The 15699-nt window shown below is 40.3% G+C and overlaps 1 protein-coding gene across 2 annotated transcripts in view; it reads right to left on the bottom strand.

The window, feature by feature from the left end:
* LOC118667497 (histone-arginine methyltransferase CARM1-like) overlaps positions 1–15699 on the bottom strand; it is a 230494-nt gene that overhangs the window by 133900 nt on the left and 80895 nt on the right. For both annotated transcript variants that reach the window (XM_036330973.1, XM_036330974.1), the window contains exon 2: positions 4597–4722. In XM_036330973.1, coding sequence (XP_036186866.1) covers positions 4597–4722 — 126 coding nt within the window. The remainder of the gene's footprint in view (positions 1–4596; positions 4723–15699) is intronic.

Genomic DNA, 15699 nt, shown 5'->3' on the forward strand with positions numbered 1-15699 from the left:
TCCTTACTATTTACATCTATCAGGGAAAGCAGAGTAACTGTGTATAGAAAATAGAAAATGCCTTGACCTGGGGATCAAAACTAATACTACCAACAAGGGGTAGGTAGACCGCAGTGCTTGCTGAGGTGGTATTCTGAGAAGGACACAATATCAGATAGGTAGTTTTCTGACTGGGGATGCATAACCTGAACCTTTTCACAAGGAAATATTAGAAAAACCCCAATTAGAGAATATTCTATAAAAATAACTGATCCCTCTTCTCCAAATATCTTAATGTCATCAAAGAAAGAAAAAGGGGTGAGGAACTCAACCAAATTAAAGTGTCTAAAGAGACATGACAACATGATCCTAGGCCAGATGTAGTACTAGAGAGAGAAAAGTGCTATAAAAGACATTATTGGGATAATTTATGAAACTGGACTGTGAACTGTAAGTTAAATATAAATACATAGAGATGCTAAATTCCTGAGTTTGGTAATTCTACTGTGGTTACAAAAGAGAATATTCTTGTTTACTAGAGGCCTGGTGCACGAATTTGTGCACCAGTGGGGTCCCTTGGCCTGGCCTGCAGGATTGGGCTGAAACCAGCTCTCCGAAATCCCCCAAGGGGTCCCAGATTGCGAGAGGGCACAGGCCAGGCCGAGGAACCCCACCAGTGCACGATCGGGGCTGGGGAGGGACTGCAGGAGGGCTCCAGGGCATGTCTGGCCCATCTCGCTCACTCCTGATAGGCCGGACCCCAGCAGCAAGCTAACCTACCAGTTGGAGTGTCTGCTCCCTGGTGGTCAGTGCACGTCATAGTGAGCGGCTGAGCGGCCTTAGCGTATCATTAGCATATTACGCTTTGATTGGTTGAACGGGTGACCAGACAACTGGACACTTAGCATGTTAGGCTTTTATTATACAAGATGGGGTATACCTGTGAAGTACTACGGAGTAAAGGAATATGACATGCAAATTACTCTCAAATGGTTCCAGAAATAAAATGATAATATGTATTTACATATGTACACACATACACACATAAATAAATCAAGTGTGACAAACTATTGTAAATTAATGAATCTGTTTTAAGGATATCCAGAAATTCTCAGTATTGTTTAAGAAACTTTTAGGTTGGAAATTTTTTTCAAAATAAAAAAGGATAAAGAAATTTCTCTTGATTCATAAACTTCCAAAATAAGGACCACCAGTATCTTTATTTCTTTTTCTCCAATAGTGAAATGCTGATAAAAGTTGGCTTTCCATGGCTGTGTTACCCCAATTCAAAATGTGAGTTTTCTAGATGAAATGTCAACCAGTGAAGAGTGGAGGGGAAGTTGGGAAGCTGTTGAAAGAACATGGGCCTTACATTTTCTTTTTGTCACGTGGGCAATTTCCTTCGAACCTATGAGCCTTAATGGCTTTGCTTAAAAATGGGAATAAACAACAACAATAATCCTGCTGTGAGAATAAGAGAGAAGGTATCAATGCCTACCTCTAAAAAGAATCTAAAAATTAAGTAAGACTCAGACAATGCTGGGCCTCTGCGGCAAGCCCTCAGATGCTTTCAGTCCTCAGAGGAAAACCAAGATGCTCACCATGGTCTCCAACGTCTCCCCTGATCTGGCCTCCAGTTCGCTGATCTCACCGTTCTCCTCCCTCATTCCACCTAGGCCCTCTGCTCTCAGTGCCATTCTTCAAGTACAACCTGCCTTAGGGTCTTTGTAGTTCTGTTCCTCTGTCTGGACCACCCTTACCCTGACACACACAGGGCTCTACTCCTTCCCTCGTCCATTACAGCTCCAATGGCAGCTAATCAGTGAGGCTTTCCCTGAGAAAGTACCTATGAACAGTATACACACTTAATCCCCAGTCATTCTCTGTCTCTTTCCCTGGTTTATTTTCACTATCTACCAGTATGTTCATTTATTGTCTGTGTCCTCATAAAATGTTAGCTACATATTTGTAAGGACTTCTATTTACTCAGTGCTATAACTTTAGCACATAACTAAGTGCTTGGCACATAATAGGCTCTCAATATATATTTGTTGAATGAATGAATGAATGAATGAATGAATGAATGAATGAATGAACAGGAAGGAAACCCTGCACATATCTAGTACATTCATAGTCAGTTTGTCATAGATATGAAGTCCATTTAATTAAAACTTCTTTCTCTGTTGACATCTGTCATCATTAAATATTCCCACTGCTTCTAAAATACAGTGAGATTTAATGGCCAGATTTCACAGTGGTCTCGGAGAACACTGACGATTATTTGACATGTGACCAAATCAGGCTTGGAGAGTACTGAGTCACAATTCTGAAGAAGGAAAGGAGGAAGGAAAGAAATATTCCTTAGAGATATATTTGGGTATTTGATCATTCTTTTCCTAGTAGTGCCTAATTATCACTACTGATCAACTTCCCAATAAAGTTGGATTTTCTTTCTTACCCAAGCTCTAGAAAACTGGCAGCTGTTCACTTCTAAATGTAAAATCACAGGCTCACATTTCAAATGCCACATGGTCTTACTCCAGAAAAGCAGAGCACATCTCAAAAATGTAGCAATTGTGTCTGATGTACACAGCTTGCTGTCAACACCCAAGCTGGCAAATGACAGGATCCCACTGCCACCTGGGATGTGGGCCCTCGGGGACCCACTGAGTCACAGCCAGCTTGCTCCTCAGTTGCCACACTACCAGCCTGCAGCTGTGGACTCCGGTCCCTCGCACCACAGCCTGCCTTGACAGATCCAGAATGAGGGACCAGCTGCTTGGCTTGTTCAGTCGCTAGGGCCAGGGAAATCAGACAGGCAACCCACTCTCCAGGGACATTAGTTGCTTTTGAAAACTATTATTAAATTAAACTAAGGAGGACCATTAATTTCCAAACATCTGTACTTGGAATCCATATGATGCTGCGATTCAATCCTAGCAAAATCAAGACACACACAAACTCCAGAATAGGAAGGTGGTATAAGGTAGCCTTGGGAAAATTCTCAAGTAGAGTCTGAAATTCGTGGTATCGATTGTCTTTCCTTCTTACAGAACAAAGGAGACTAATCAATTACAGCCAGTGTCCGAAAGCAAGGTAGGCCAAGGTCTCTGTGCTCATTTCTGAAACACAGGTTACACGCTGAACCAATAATGAATTCATGATCTCAGAATTAGTCCCACCTAGGAGCTCCCCATTTAAAAGTTCCCTTCTTGCTTTTTTGATTGGTATAAACACATTACGTAGAAACTTAGTCATTTGTATTCATGGAATACAAATTTCATTACTAAGTCCAAAATCTCTGTATCAAGGAATGTAACGAAAAGGGTCCATTCCCTCTCTCTCCTTGTCAGCTAAGGCATCAGATATTACCTACAGGGGCCTTTGTGTAGGACCAACAGGCTCCTGTCGTTGGCCCCCAATACTGAGTTGGTTCCGGGCCTCACGACTATCTAGGCTATTTAACTAGAGGGCTGGAAACAGCGCAGTAAAATGGATCCCAATATCTTTGGACTTAGTCTACTGGAATCTCAAAAGTTCTATTTCACTGCAATTTAAAGAAAGACTCAAAGAAAAGTTTTTGTCCAGACAGTGAAGGCAGTTCAAGTTGAGAGCCCCTAAAAAATAAAACTCCTAACCCTGTTTAGACTCTACATACCAACTCTGAACAGTACCCTCTGCTTGAAACATGGACATTGTGGACATAACGCTTTCTATGTGGAGTTGAGCAGCATGACTTCCTCGAGCATTAAGTGTTCCAAGTGTGAACACATTAGAAGAAAGGTTTTCCCTTCAGTCTTCGTACTGTACAATCGCTCCCTGTTCTTTCACTGGCTATTTCTTTCGTAAAACGAATTGTGTCTCACCAGGGATGATGAAGAGATGAATAGGTATATGATAAAACAGCTTCCTCTCTCTGGCTGACTCCGAGTCAGTTCAGAAACTACAAACCAGGTTAACTTCTTTATCCCAAGTAGTTACCATAATATGAAACAACTTTGGACATTTTAACTACCCAGAGGAGAATCTGTACCACTGCTAATACTTTGTATCGTCTGGATTAACACCATGGAATGAACACTTTATATCTAAGTTAAAGAAATGACGACAGACCATCAAAGGTAGACGCATGGCATTGTTAACCCTAATTACCTTTATCGGACTGGAAATCTCCCAGGTGCCTTTAGCCCTTTCTTAAAGTAGCTCTAGTTACACTTTAGTTTACCTCCCTATTGCTTGACATTTGTTGTCCAGAATCTAAAAATGTTCGACAAGTGATCCAAAGACAAAAATAGGATGAAAACATTCTGATTGGCAAAGAAGGATATCACATTTCTGCAAACAGCCTCCTCTTCAAGGAAAATCAGCTCTGGGTGAAGGAGAACCCAAAGTGGGGAGAACGAAAACGTTCTCATGGTCTAGGAAAAGGCTGACAGTGCTCTAGCCTGGGTATCAGGTAAGCACCAGAACCAGTTTTATATCATTGTTTTAATCTAGAACAACCCACATCAGGAAACATTCTGCTGAAAGCCAACCAATCAGTAACAGCAAAAAGTCAACCAATCAGGGGGTTCATTTTCAGAAAAGACAGGGGGTCATGACAAGCACAAAACTTACCAGCATAAGACTCAAACTTCAGCAGAGCACTGTTGTACCCCAGGGTAATCAAGACGGATTCCTTCCCCACCCGGCAACATTCGGTGTCTCGATTGAGTAGGCATTTAAAGACACAGACGCCATCAGCTATAAAGGGTGGGAAAAAAAAAGGATTAGGAAAATCCATTTTGAGCATTGTAAAAAGGCTCACCAACGCCTAAATGCATTCCTATATTTTCTCATGTTCTCTAGGCGCCTCGTTTCTTTTTTCTTAATACAATTTCTCCTGGGACATATGGGAATATGAGGATATGAGTTAAAGCAGTGGTCGGCAAACTCATTAGTCAACAGAGCCAAATATCAACAGTACAACGATTGAAATTTCTTTTGAGAGCCACATTTTTTAAACTTAAACTATATAGGTAGGTACATTGTTATTAACTTAATTAGGGTACTCCTAAGCTGGCCTTTGCTAAAAATGTCCTCAATCTGATTGAGGTACTTCGCTGAGGTCGACCCCTTCCAACTCTCCCATCCTCACTCCTCCTGTAGCCAGTCTCACTCAACTCGTGCATGAATCGCACGCACCTCCCCGGCGCTGCGTATCCCGCTGCCCGCCTGCGCCGCGTCTCCCTTAGCCAGACTGACCGACACCCCCCACTTCTTCTAATGCCACTTCTTCAAAATAAACTCACCCAGGCTGAAAACCAACTTCTGCGCATGGGCCACGAAGTTTCAATTGCACTGTATGTGCGCGCCCGCACGTGGTATTTTGTGGAAGAGCCACACTCAAGGGGCCAAAGAGCCGCATGTGGCTCGCGAGCTGCAGTTTGCCGACCACTGAGTTAAAGAAATGACCATATGGCCGAATACCAATTCTTTTTTTTTATTATTTTAATATATTTTATTGATTTTTTTACAGAGAGGAAGGGGGAGGGACAGAGAGTCAGAAACATCGATGAGAGAGAAGCATCGATCAGCTGCCTCTTGCACACCCCCTACTGGGGATGTGCCCGCAACCAAGGTACATGCCCTTGACTGGAACCGAACCTGGGACCTTTCAGTCCCCAGGCTGACACCCTATCCACTGAGCCAAGCCAGTTAGGGCCGAATACCAATTCTTTGCAGGTGTTTAACACCACTTAAAACAGACTCCTATTGGATCTTGCCAGGGTTCCATTACCCATAACCCAATATTCCCAAAATCATTTTATAACTCTCTCTCTCTCTCTTTTTTTAATCCTCATCCAACAAATGAGGATGGGTTTTTGTTTGTTTTGGTGGCGGGGGGGGGGGGGTAGGGGGGTAGGGACAGGAGAGGGAGAGGAGAGAGAGAAACATCTATGTGAGAGAGACATATCCATTGGTAGCCTCCCTCACCAGGGCTGGAGATGGAACCTGCAAATGGAACCTGCAATTCAGGTACGTGCCCTTGACCGGGTATCGAACCTGTGACTCTCCAGTGCACAGGCTGATGCTCTAACCACTGACACACACTGGCCAGGACCATTTTGTATCTCTTGATGCCATCCTAGGAGAGACCAGGTAATGTCGCTGTGGGTGACTGCGCACCTACTATGTGCCAGAGATACCACAAAAAAATTCCATTGTATCATCACTGCCAATGTTCCTAGGTGAAGACAAGGCAGAGTTTACGTTCATATATGCACAGCTAATATGTAGCAAAGCGAGAATTCAAGCCCAGGGTTGAAGTGGACTCCAGGGCCCAAGTTGCTCCTACCACATTGTGCCAAGGCAAGTGTGATAAAAAGTTTCCCAAGAAGGGCCCATGGTAAGTGGCTAGGTTCTCATTAGATTCATGCATAGGTAATTGGGAACTAACTCACTAATGCTGTTAGCATTGGGGCAGCTGTAGTGTGGTGGAAAAAGCAATGACTTTGGGTTTTGCTTTATCTTTGACTAGAGGGCTAATGCATGAAATTCATGCAAGAGTAGGCCTTCCTTCCCCCGGCTGCCGGCACTGGCTTCCCTCTGCACCCGGGACCCAGGTTTCCCTCACAGCCCTGGCTTTGTCTAGAACAGCCGTGGGCAAACTACGGCCCGCGGGCCGGATCCGGCCCGTTTGAAGTGAATAAAACTAAAAAAAAAAAAAAAAAAAAAAAAGACCGTACCCTTTTATGTAATGATGTTTACTTTGAATTTATATTAGTTCACACAAACACTCCATCCATGATTTTGTTCCGGCCCTCCGGTCCAGTTTAAGAACCCATTGTGGCCCTCGAGTCAAAAAGTTTGCCCACCCCTGGTCTAGAAGGACGTCCAGAAAGACGTCCAGTCTAATGAGCATATTACGCTTTTATTATTATAGATTCTTACTAACTGAAGAGCTTAATCACCTAAACACATGGAGTCACGTTTTTTCATTACGTAAAATGAAAATATTGATGCTTTGTTAAGACTGAATGATAAAGTTTAAATAATTTCTAAAATCCTATTAAACCAATAAGAGAGTATTAATATTTCTCTGATTATAAAGTAGTGACCTGGTGCACAGATTCATGCACATTGAAAGGAAATTAATTAGAAGGTGGCTGGCGGGGCAGGACTGGGCAAGACAGGCTGGACATGCCCTGGAGCCAACCTCCCACAGTCCCTTTCCTGGCATCTGTGGAGTGAGCGGGGTCCCTCCACCAGGTGGGGTCCCTTGGCCTGGCCTGCAGGGATTGGGCCAAAACTGACTCTCCGACACCCCGAGGGGTCCCGGAGTGAGAGAGGGCACTCTGCAAAGTTGCTCTTGTATAGGGTGTGGAACGCAAATGCAAGTGTGCAGTAAACCAGATTCGGGGCCGACAGTGCCCCAGGAACAACATAACGCACGGCTGAAGGTGGAATCGTGCGGCCCTGCAAGGAATCGGGCTCCCTCCTCTCTGGTTTCGGGGTGTGTCACCCAAGAACTGCTGCTGCCAAGTCACTGCAGCTCAGCAGCTCCTGTGTTGAGCATCTGCCCCCTGGTGGTCAGTGCACGTCATAGCAACCGGTTGGACACAGCATATTAGCCATATATATATATATATATATATTCTTAGCTCTTATCTTTAATGTCTTCCATTCTCTTTTACAAAATCAATTACAGTATGTGTATTAAATTGAATTAAAATTTAAAACATAATCCCATATAATAAAAGGCTAAAATGCAAATTGACCGAACGGCAGAATGACCGGTCGCTATGATGCGTACTGACCACCAGGGGGCAGACACTCAACGCAGGAGCTGCCCCTGGTGGTCAGTGCGCTCCCGCACGGGGAGGGCTGCTCAGCCAGAAGCCCTGAGCCAGGCTCACAGCTGGCAAGTGCAGCAGCGCTGGCGGGAGCCTCTCCCACCTCCAGACTGCGAGAGGGCACAGGACCCTCCCCACCCCCAAGTGCACAAATTTTGTGCACCAGGTCTCTAACTGTTTATAAAATTCCAGTGTTACACATGAGCATATGCACATTTGTACACACACATTCAAAAAACACACACAGAGTTAAGATGATTAAATGTTTTCAAATATTTTTAACCACTACTTCATATGAATGAGTACCTCCTGATGGAGGCATTCACAGATATTTTTCATGAAACATCTTGGCTGGTTAAATAGTGCAGATGTTTTGTAAACATTTTCTTGGCATAAAACATGGTTACAGGTTGTTATTACAGCCCAGTCAGTGTCTCTAAGGCATCAACGTCTCCTCACAGGGTGGCAGCCGTGAATGCAGATGCAGAAGGGAGTTTGGGGCTTTCTGAAACAATATGTTTTCTTAAAGTCACAAGAAATATTTTTTTCAAGAAATTGGGATTATTAGCATTTACCAATTGTTTTTCTTATGGTTTTGAAGTAGGATGAGATAGGATGAAGAAGGAAGGAGATCCTAGTCTTCCTCAGCCCCTTGTACAAACACGAATATTACAGTCTGTGCGCTCTTTGTGAGCAGGGCAATTTCACTTTATTTTTGGGTTCATTCTCTCTTTTTTTTTCCTCTCTGCATCAAAGCCTAGAACAGTATCTAATACTTAATATTTTTTGAATTAGTGAAAGCATTTCTCCATGTATTAATTGCATCCCACCCCAGAATAGGTAAGTTTAAAAATGTATTACTCAATCCTCCTTAACCAGAGAGACTTGATTTTTTTTCTTTTGTTGTTGTTTGTTTGTGATTTAATTAGGGTATACATTGAGTTGCTGTTTTTTCCTACCTTCATAAATTGCAAAATGCTTAGCCATACATCCTCTTTTCTTTATTCTCTCCCTATTTTCTTTTTAACTATGGTGGGGGAAGTCTTTTTAAGTATGCCATTATATCCAGAAAGTACTGGGAACTACGTCAGATGTTAAAATATACCTATGGCAAAAAATTTTTAATACTTGAAACAAAGTTGAAAAGCAATAATAAGCTAGGCATATGTTTTCAACATACATAACAATGACTTAATATCCCCAATATACAATTAGCTCTAAAATATGAGAAGAAATAAACATTCCTATTAAAAAGTTAGTAAAGGGTCAGTAGGCAATTGACAACTGGGAAATGTCAATAGCAAAATTTTAAAAAATTTTGTATCAAACATTGGAAAGGCTGTGAGAAGTCACTGAGTGCTATTACTAAGAATGTAAATTTCTATATTCCTGAAATGTATTTTGGCCATATGGTTTAAAATTTAAAATCTATATACTCTTTGTTAGACGTTCTACTCATAACAGTTCTTCCAGGATGTACTTTATCAATTGTGAATGGATGTATATTTAAGGATGTGTATATTAAAGCTAAGAGCCCATCACTTACATGGTTGGTTAAATTAAACATGATACATCTGTGTTCAGGTTGCAGAATAGCATATGTAATATTTTTGTAGCAATTTAATATTGTGTTTATTTTTGTAGAAAGTTGTTTAAAAAGATATACACCAAAGTGTCATTAGTTGTTTCCTCTGGATGGAGAGATTTGGGGTCATTTTTATTTGTCTGCCTTGTTTGAATTTTCTAAGTGACTACTTATTTTTCTACTTAGAAAAGACAAGAAAGCTATTCATTTCGGCTAAAAAAAAAAAAAGCAATCAAGCAAAAGACACACTACTATCACTAACATTCTTCACCACATTCTCATTCCTGGTGGGTATCACTATTCTTTACACTTTTTTATTTACCAGATATTAGCTGGTACTTCATTCATTTTAAGATATTTATTTAATATAATAAATATAATCATTATGTTCATTCTCCGTTTTTAAATCATTCATGGAAATGAATGTTTTCTTACATTTTTGTTTGCTAATGTAAAAACTCTTTTTTTTTAAATTAAATCTTTATTGTTCAGATTATTACATTTGTTCCTCTTTTTCCCCCCCATAACTCCCCTCCTCCCAGTTCCTGCCCCACCCTCCGCCCTCACTCCCCACCCACTGTCCTCATCCATAGGTGCACGATTTTTGTCCAGTCTCTTCCCGCATATCCCACACCCCTTTCCCCCCCAAGAATAGTCAGTCCATTCCCTTTCTATGTCCCTGATTCTAATAATCACCAGTTCATTCTGTTCATCAGATTATTTATTCACTTGATTCTTAGATTCACTTGTTGATAGATGCATATTTGTTGTTCATAATTTGTATCTTTACCTTTTTCTTCCTCTTCCTCTTCCTCTTCTTAAAGGATACCTTTCAGCATTTCATATAATCCTGGTTTGGTGGTGATGAACTCCTTTAGCTTTTCCTTATCTGTGAAGCTCTTTATCTGACCTTCAATTCTGAATGATAGCTTTGCTGGATAAAGTAATCTTGGTTGTAGGTTCTTGGTATTCATCACTTTGAATATTTCTTGCCACTCCCTTCTGGCCTGCAAAGTTTCTGTTGAGAAATCAGCTGACAGTCGTATGGGTGCTCCCTTGTAGGTAACTGAGTTTCTTTCTCTTGCTGCTTTTAAGATTCTCTCTTTGTCTTTTGCTCTTGGCATTTTAATTATGATGTGTCTTGGTGTGGTCCTCTTTGGATTCCTTTTGTTTGGGGTTCTCCGCGCTTCTTGCACCTGTAAGTCCATTTCTTTCACCAGGTGGGGGAAGTTTTCTGTCATTATTTCTTCAAATAGGTTTTCAATATCTTGCTCTCTCTCATCTTCTGGCACCCCTATAATTCTGATGTTGGTACGCTTGAAGCTGTCCCAGAGGCTCCTTACACTATCCTCGCATTTTTGGATTCTTTTTTCATTTTGCTTTTCCGGTTGGGTGTTTTTTGCTTCCTCGCATTTCAAATCATTGACTTGATTCTTGCGCTCCTCTGGTCTGCTGTCGGGAGTCTGTATAATATTCGTTATTTCAGTCCGTGTATGCTTAATTTCTAGTTGGTTCCCCAATATAACATCGAGGGTCTCATTAGTTTTCTTGTAGATCTCATTAAGTTTATCGGCGGCTTCTAAACAGTTCTTGAGAGACCTTAAAAGTGTGGTTCTGAACTCTATAACTTCCATTGACAATTTTGTCCTGTTTCTTTGTCTCCGCATTTTGTTATGCTTCCTTGGTGCACCTCCTAGTGGTCTTTGTGCGCAGTCTTATAGTTAAACCTTGATTGTTGTAGCTAATACCAGGGAGGGTTTGACCTCCAGGCCAAGTGGCTGTGAGAATCAGCTGTGTCTGCAGTGAGAGAACCTCTGTCCTCTAGGGAGGTGCTAATCTGGCGTTTGCCTGAGGCTATCCGGCAAATGCCTCTGTGCAGGGCTTGGGCGGGGCGGGTCGCACAGGATCAATAGGGTGGGCCGGAGAGAGCAGTTATGGCTGCTCTCAGTCCTGACCCCAGGGGCTCTGCCTCTCTGAGTCCCAGCACCCGCTGCAAAGCTCAGAGAGAAAGCTGCACTCGCTCTGACCGAAGCCAGACAGTCCCGCTTCTCCCGTTTGAGTCTGGGTCCCTAAAGACTCGCCTGTATCTGGAGCTCAGAGTCTGCGACTCCCTCCCGATTGAAAACGCCAACCTCACCCTCCGCCGCCAGCCCGCTCCGCGCACTCCGCACCTCAGAATTTGACTTCAGCACTGCGCCTCCTCTGAGTGTCCGTATGTGTTTCTCTTTCCTCCTAGTTGTAGGACTTCCACTCAGCCAGCGTTCCTGTGGTTCTGGGTGATGTCCGTTCCGTTTTTTAGTTTCACTTTTGAAGTAGTTGTTCAAGGCAGCAAACTCCAGCGTTAACCTGTGCCGCCATCTTGGTTCTCCCACTGTAAAAACTTCTTGTGTTGATTTGCTATCCTGACCTTGACCATGTTAGTACATAAAAACATTACAAATGATTCCTGTTAACAAATGGGATCAAGAAGAAAATGCAGCTATTTTAGAGGAGAATATCATATTAATCTAGAAATACGTCTTTCTAAATTTAAAGAATTTATGTTAGAAAAATGAGGGAATGCACTAAAAAATTAAGGAACATATATAAATCCAAGACCAGGAAATACTACAACACTGGGAAAAACAGGGATGGTGTGGAGACCATTTTCTTTATTTTTTATTTTTTTATGGCTAAAATCGGGTACTAATACATTCAGAGGTAAATGTGTTTATTGAGAATATTAAAAAATCAAATACATTTTCAATGTACATGATACCAAGGTATAGGGCATTTATCAAGTTATTATTACTAGTAATAATAATAATAATAATAATAATACTAACTACACCCTTGCCAAACATCTCATTTCATCTCTTTAGTGGCACAGAAGGCTGGCTGCTTCTGTGTATTTACTATCATTAGGCTTTTTTTTTTTTTAATCCTCACCTAAGGGCATGGTTTTATTGTTTGTTTGGTTTTATTTTTGTTTGTTTGTTTTTATTGATGAGAGAGAGAGAGAGAGAGAGAGAGAGAGAGAGAGAGAGAGAGAGAGAGAGAAACATCAATCTGTTACCTCTCACACACACTCCAACTGGGGATCAAACCCACAGCCTGGGTATGTGCCCTGACTGGGAATTGAACCCACCACCTTTCTGTGTATGGGACGAGGTTCCAACCAACTGAGCTGCACTGGCCAGAGCTACTGTAATTGTGCTTCTGAACTTGATTCTCATCAGTGACACTCTTTGCTGCTTCTTCATAGGGTAAGTCCTACTCTGCTGGTGGCAACAAAGTAACAAGCAGAATAACTTCCTGTGCACAAAATTTAGTCCGCTTTAGGAAAGCCTAGAGCTATGTCCCTCCCTCCTTGAGGAAAAGCCACTAGTTCCCGAAAGGACGCTCAAAGAAAATGATAATCATGGTGAATCCAGATGCCTTGCTCTATCCTCCACTTCAGCCTCATTTGACAAAACTTATAACGGTACACAGAGAAATCCAGGACCTACCCATTCACAAGTACACACAGGTAACCCTGGAAAATGCCTCGGGGTAAGGTCAAGAGAATTGCCCTTGACTTTAATAACAAAATGCCCTACTTCTCCTTACATATACCCTTCTCCTTTCAGCCTATGCAAATGCAGAAATTCAATCTCCGTAAGAAAACTACAACACTGAATAAGAATATTATATATCAGGCATGGTCTAGAACAGAAGTTCTAAAATACAGTTTTATGTATAAATCCATGGACAGAGAGTACTTATGACCTAATAATATGGCATTTATGCCAAGTCTTTGCTAAGTGACTTTTTAATATTTTCCTATCTAGAAATAGGAAGTTAGTCTACCTAAGCAACATGTTTCCTAGAAACAGGTAACTAAAAAATGATGGTACAGGCAGCACATACATACACGAGAGTAAATCATATGGATAACTGTGCAGTTATCATTTTTAGTAAATTTAACCTCAGAAATGAGTGTTAAAAAGAACATGATTATGGTTTAAAAAAAGATAACTAATATTAAAATTAGGCACCAATACTGATCACATTAATAACAATCTCCTATGAGATATGACAAAATAGAAATATATATTCACAGCTTCTTCCTCTCCTCTATCTGGTAAGGAGAATTCTGTATTTGAAAGTTTAGTTTCTAGGATTTTGCTAGCTAGAGTAATGATAGTGAAAAAAACTGAAAATGGATTAATTCTTTCAGATTGAAATGGGCCCAATGTTAATAGCAGAAGAGAAATGAAAAGAACGGGAAGGTAAGCAGAAAAAGGAAGGGATTTGGAAAAGGTTTTAGAATTGAGAATTGGGGTAGCTAAGATATGTGAGAGAGTCAGAGAGATGGGGGGAAAAAAGGCTTTTAGGACATTAGTTTCAGAATAACAGTTGTCTCGTCATTTGGTTTTGGTTTTGAGTTTGATGGGGGTTTTTGTTTTGTTTTGTTTACAAATGTTATTCCCCTTCCTCTACATTTTGATTTTTAATTTTACCAAGTCTACACAACCAAATCATACAGCCATTACATAGTAATACTATCCCCTTTGGGCCCTCACTTAATAATAATTTAGTGCCCACCAACAGTTCCATGTACTTGTCTCTCTAGTCATTTCGATTGTCCAAAGTCGTTCTCTAGCAGAATCTTAGGAAGGGCTCACTGAACAAATCCTTTACAGGATTGCTTAGGAAGAGTCATTGGAAAAATATTCCCCAAATTCTTGCACATGAATAGTTGTCTTCGTCTTCTTATTTTTGAAGGTCAGGCTTTCTGGATATAAAATCCCTGGCTAACACGTTTTTTCTTTCAGATCTTATGGTATTCCAATGGAATATGTTACGCTATTCTATTCTCACACATAGCATCAAAAGGTCTAGTGATAATCCAATTTCTCTCTTACAATAATATACTCACATTGTCTAGATATCCAAAAGATGTTTCCCTTTCTTTAAAGGCCAGTAATTTTTACCAGAATGTGTGTTATGCTGGTCATTCTAGGCCAGTATTTTCAGGTATAAAGTACATTTTTTCAATATATGTTTTCAATTTATTTCAATAAAATTTTCTTAATTATTAATTTAATATTTGTTTTGGTTGTTTCTTGGTTTTTTGTGTGTTTTTTCTTTTCTGATGTCTGCTTCAGAGACTCTTATGTGTGTGTTGGAATTTTTTTTTGTTTATCTTCAACATTTGCAACTTTCTTTTGAATCCATTTTATCTCTTTTTACATTTCCTTTTACATTTTAACACTTTCCTATTTTTTCTTCTTTATTTGATGTATTTTTTATTCCTTCTAATTTAGCTTTCACTTCTAAAAATTATTTCATTTTTAATATACATTTTATTTCTAATTATTTCTTAAATTCTGTCATTTCATTGAGTTCTCCTAATTCTGATTGATGTTATTCTTTCATATCCTGTATAATTTTCTTAATGTCTCTAATTTATTTTGCAAATAAATCTTACAGAAATATTTTTGTAGCATGTCTTTCTAGCATGCTTTTATTGTTGGTAGGACTGTTATTTTGCCCCTCCCTTTTTTCTTATAGTAACTGTTGGGATTTGATCTCAGTACTTTCCTGTTAATCATCTTTATGTGAATATCATTTTCCTGAACTTTTAGAAGGATGATAAATTACACTATAGTTTTATGAGAAACTACCAAATTCTATTTCACTTAATATTCCCATCAGCAATAGACAAATGAGTCATTTTTTCTACATCCTTGACAATATTTGGATTGTCATCATTTTTTCCTTTAGATATTCTTATAGCTGTGTAGTGATGCCTCATTGTGGGTTTAACTTGCACTTTCCTGATGGCTAATGATGCAGAACATCTTTTCATGTGCTTATTTACCACCTGTATATCCTCTTCAGTGAATGCCTGTTTATGTCTTTTACACATTTTCAAATTGGATTGTTTTTGTTTTTTACTATTGAGCTTTGAAAGTTCTTCATATATTCTAGATGCTGGTCCTTTGTCAGATATGTGGTCTACAAATATTTTCTCCCATTCTGTAGCTTTGTCTTTTCTTTCTCTTAACAAAATTTCACAGGACAAAAGTTTAAATTTTGATGACATCCAATCTATCAATCTTTTTTTTTTTTTATGAACCACCTTTTGTTGTCAAGTTTAGGAACTCTTCACCTGAGTCCCCTGACCTTGTTCATCCTATGGTTTCATTACATCTTAACTGGACAACTGCGACCATCTCTCCTCTGTTACCTGCTCCTGCAATTGAAAATGAGTTCACACTCTTCCAAGCTGTCAGGTTACATTAACGGAGAGCATGTGCAGTCATTGCAATGCTC

The sequence above is a fragment of the Myotis myotis genome, unplaced genomic scaffold, assembly GCF_014108235.1.
Source record: "Myotis myotis isolate mMyoMyo1 unplaced genomic scaffold, mMyoMyo1.p scaffold_m19_p_12, whole genome shotgun sequence".
In the NCBI taxonomy this organism is placed as follows: Eukaryota; Metazoa; Chordata; class Mammalia; order Chiroptera; family Vespertilionidae; genus Myotis; species Myotis myotis.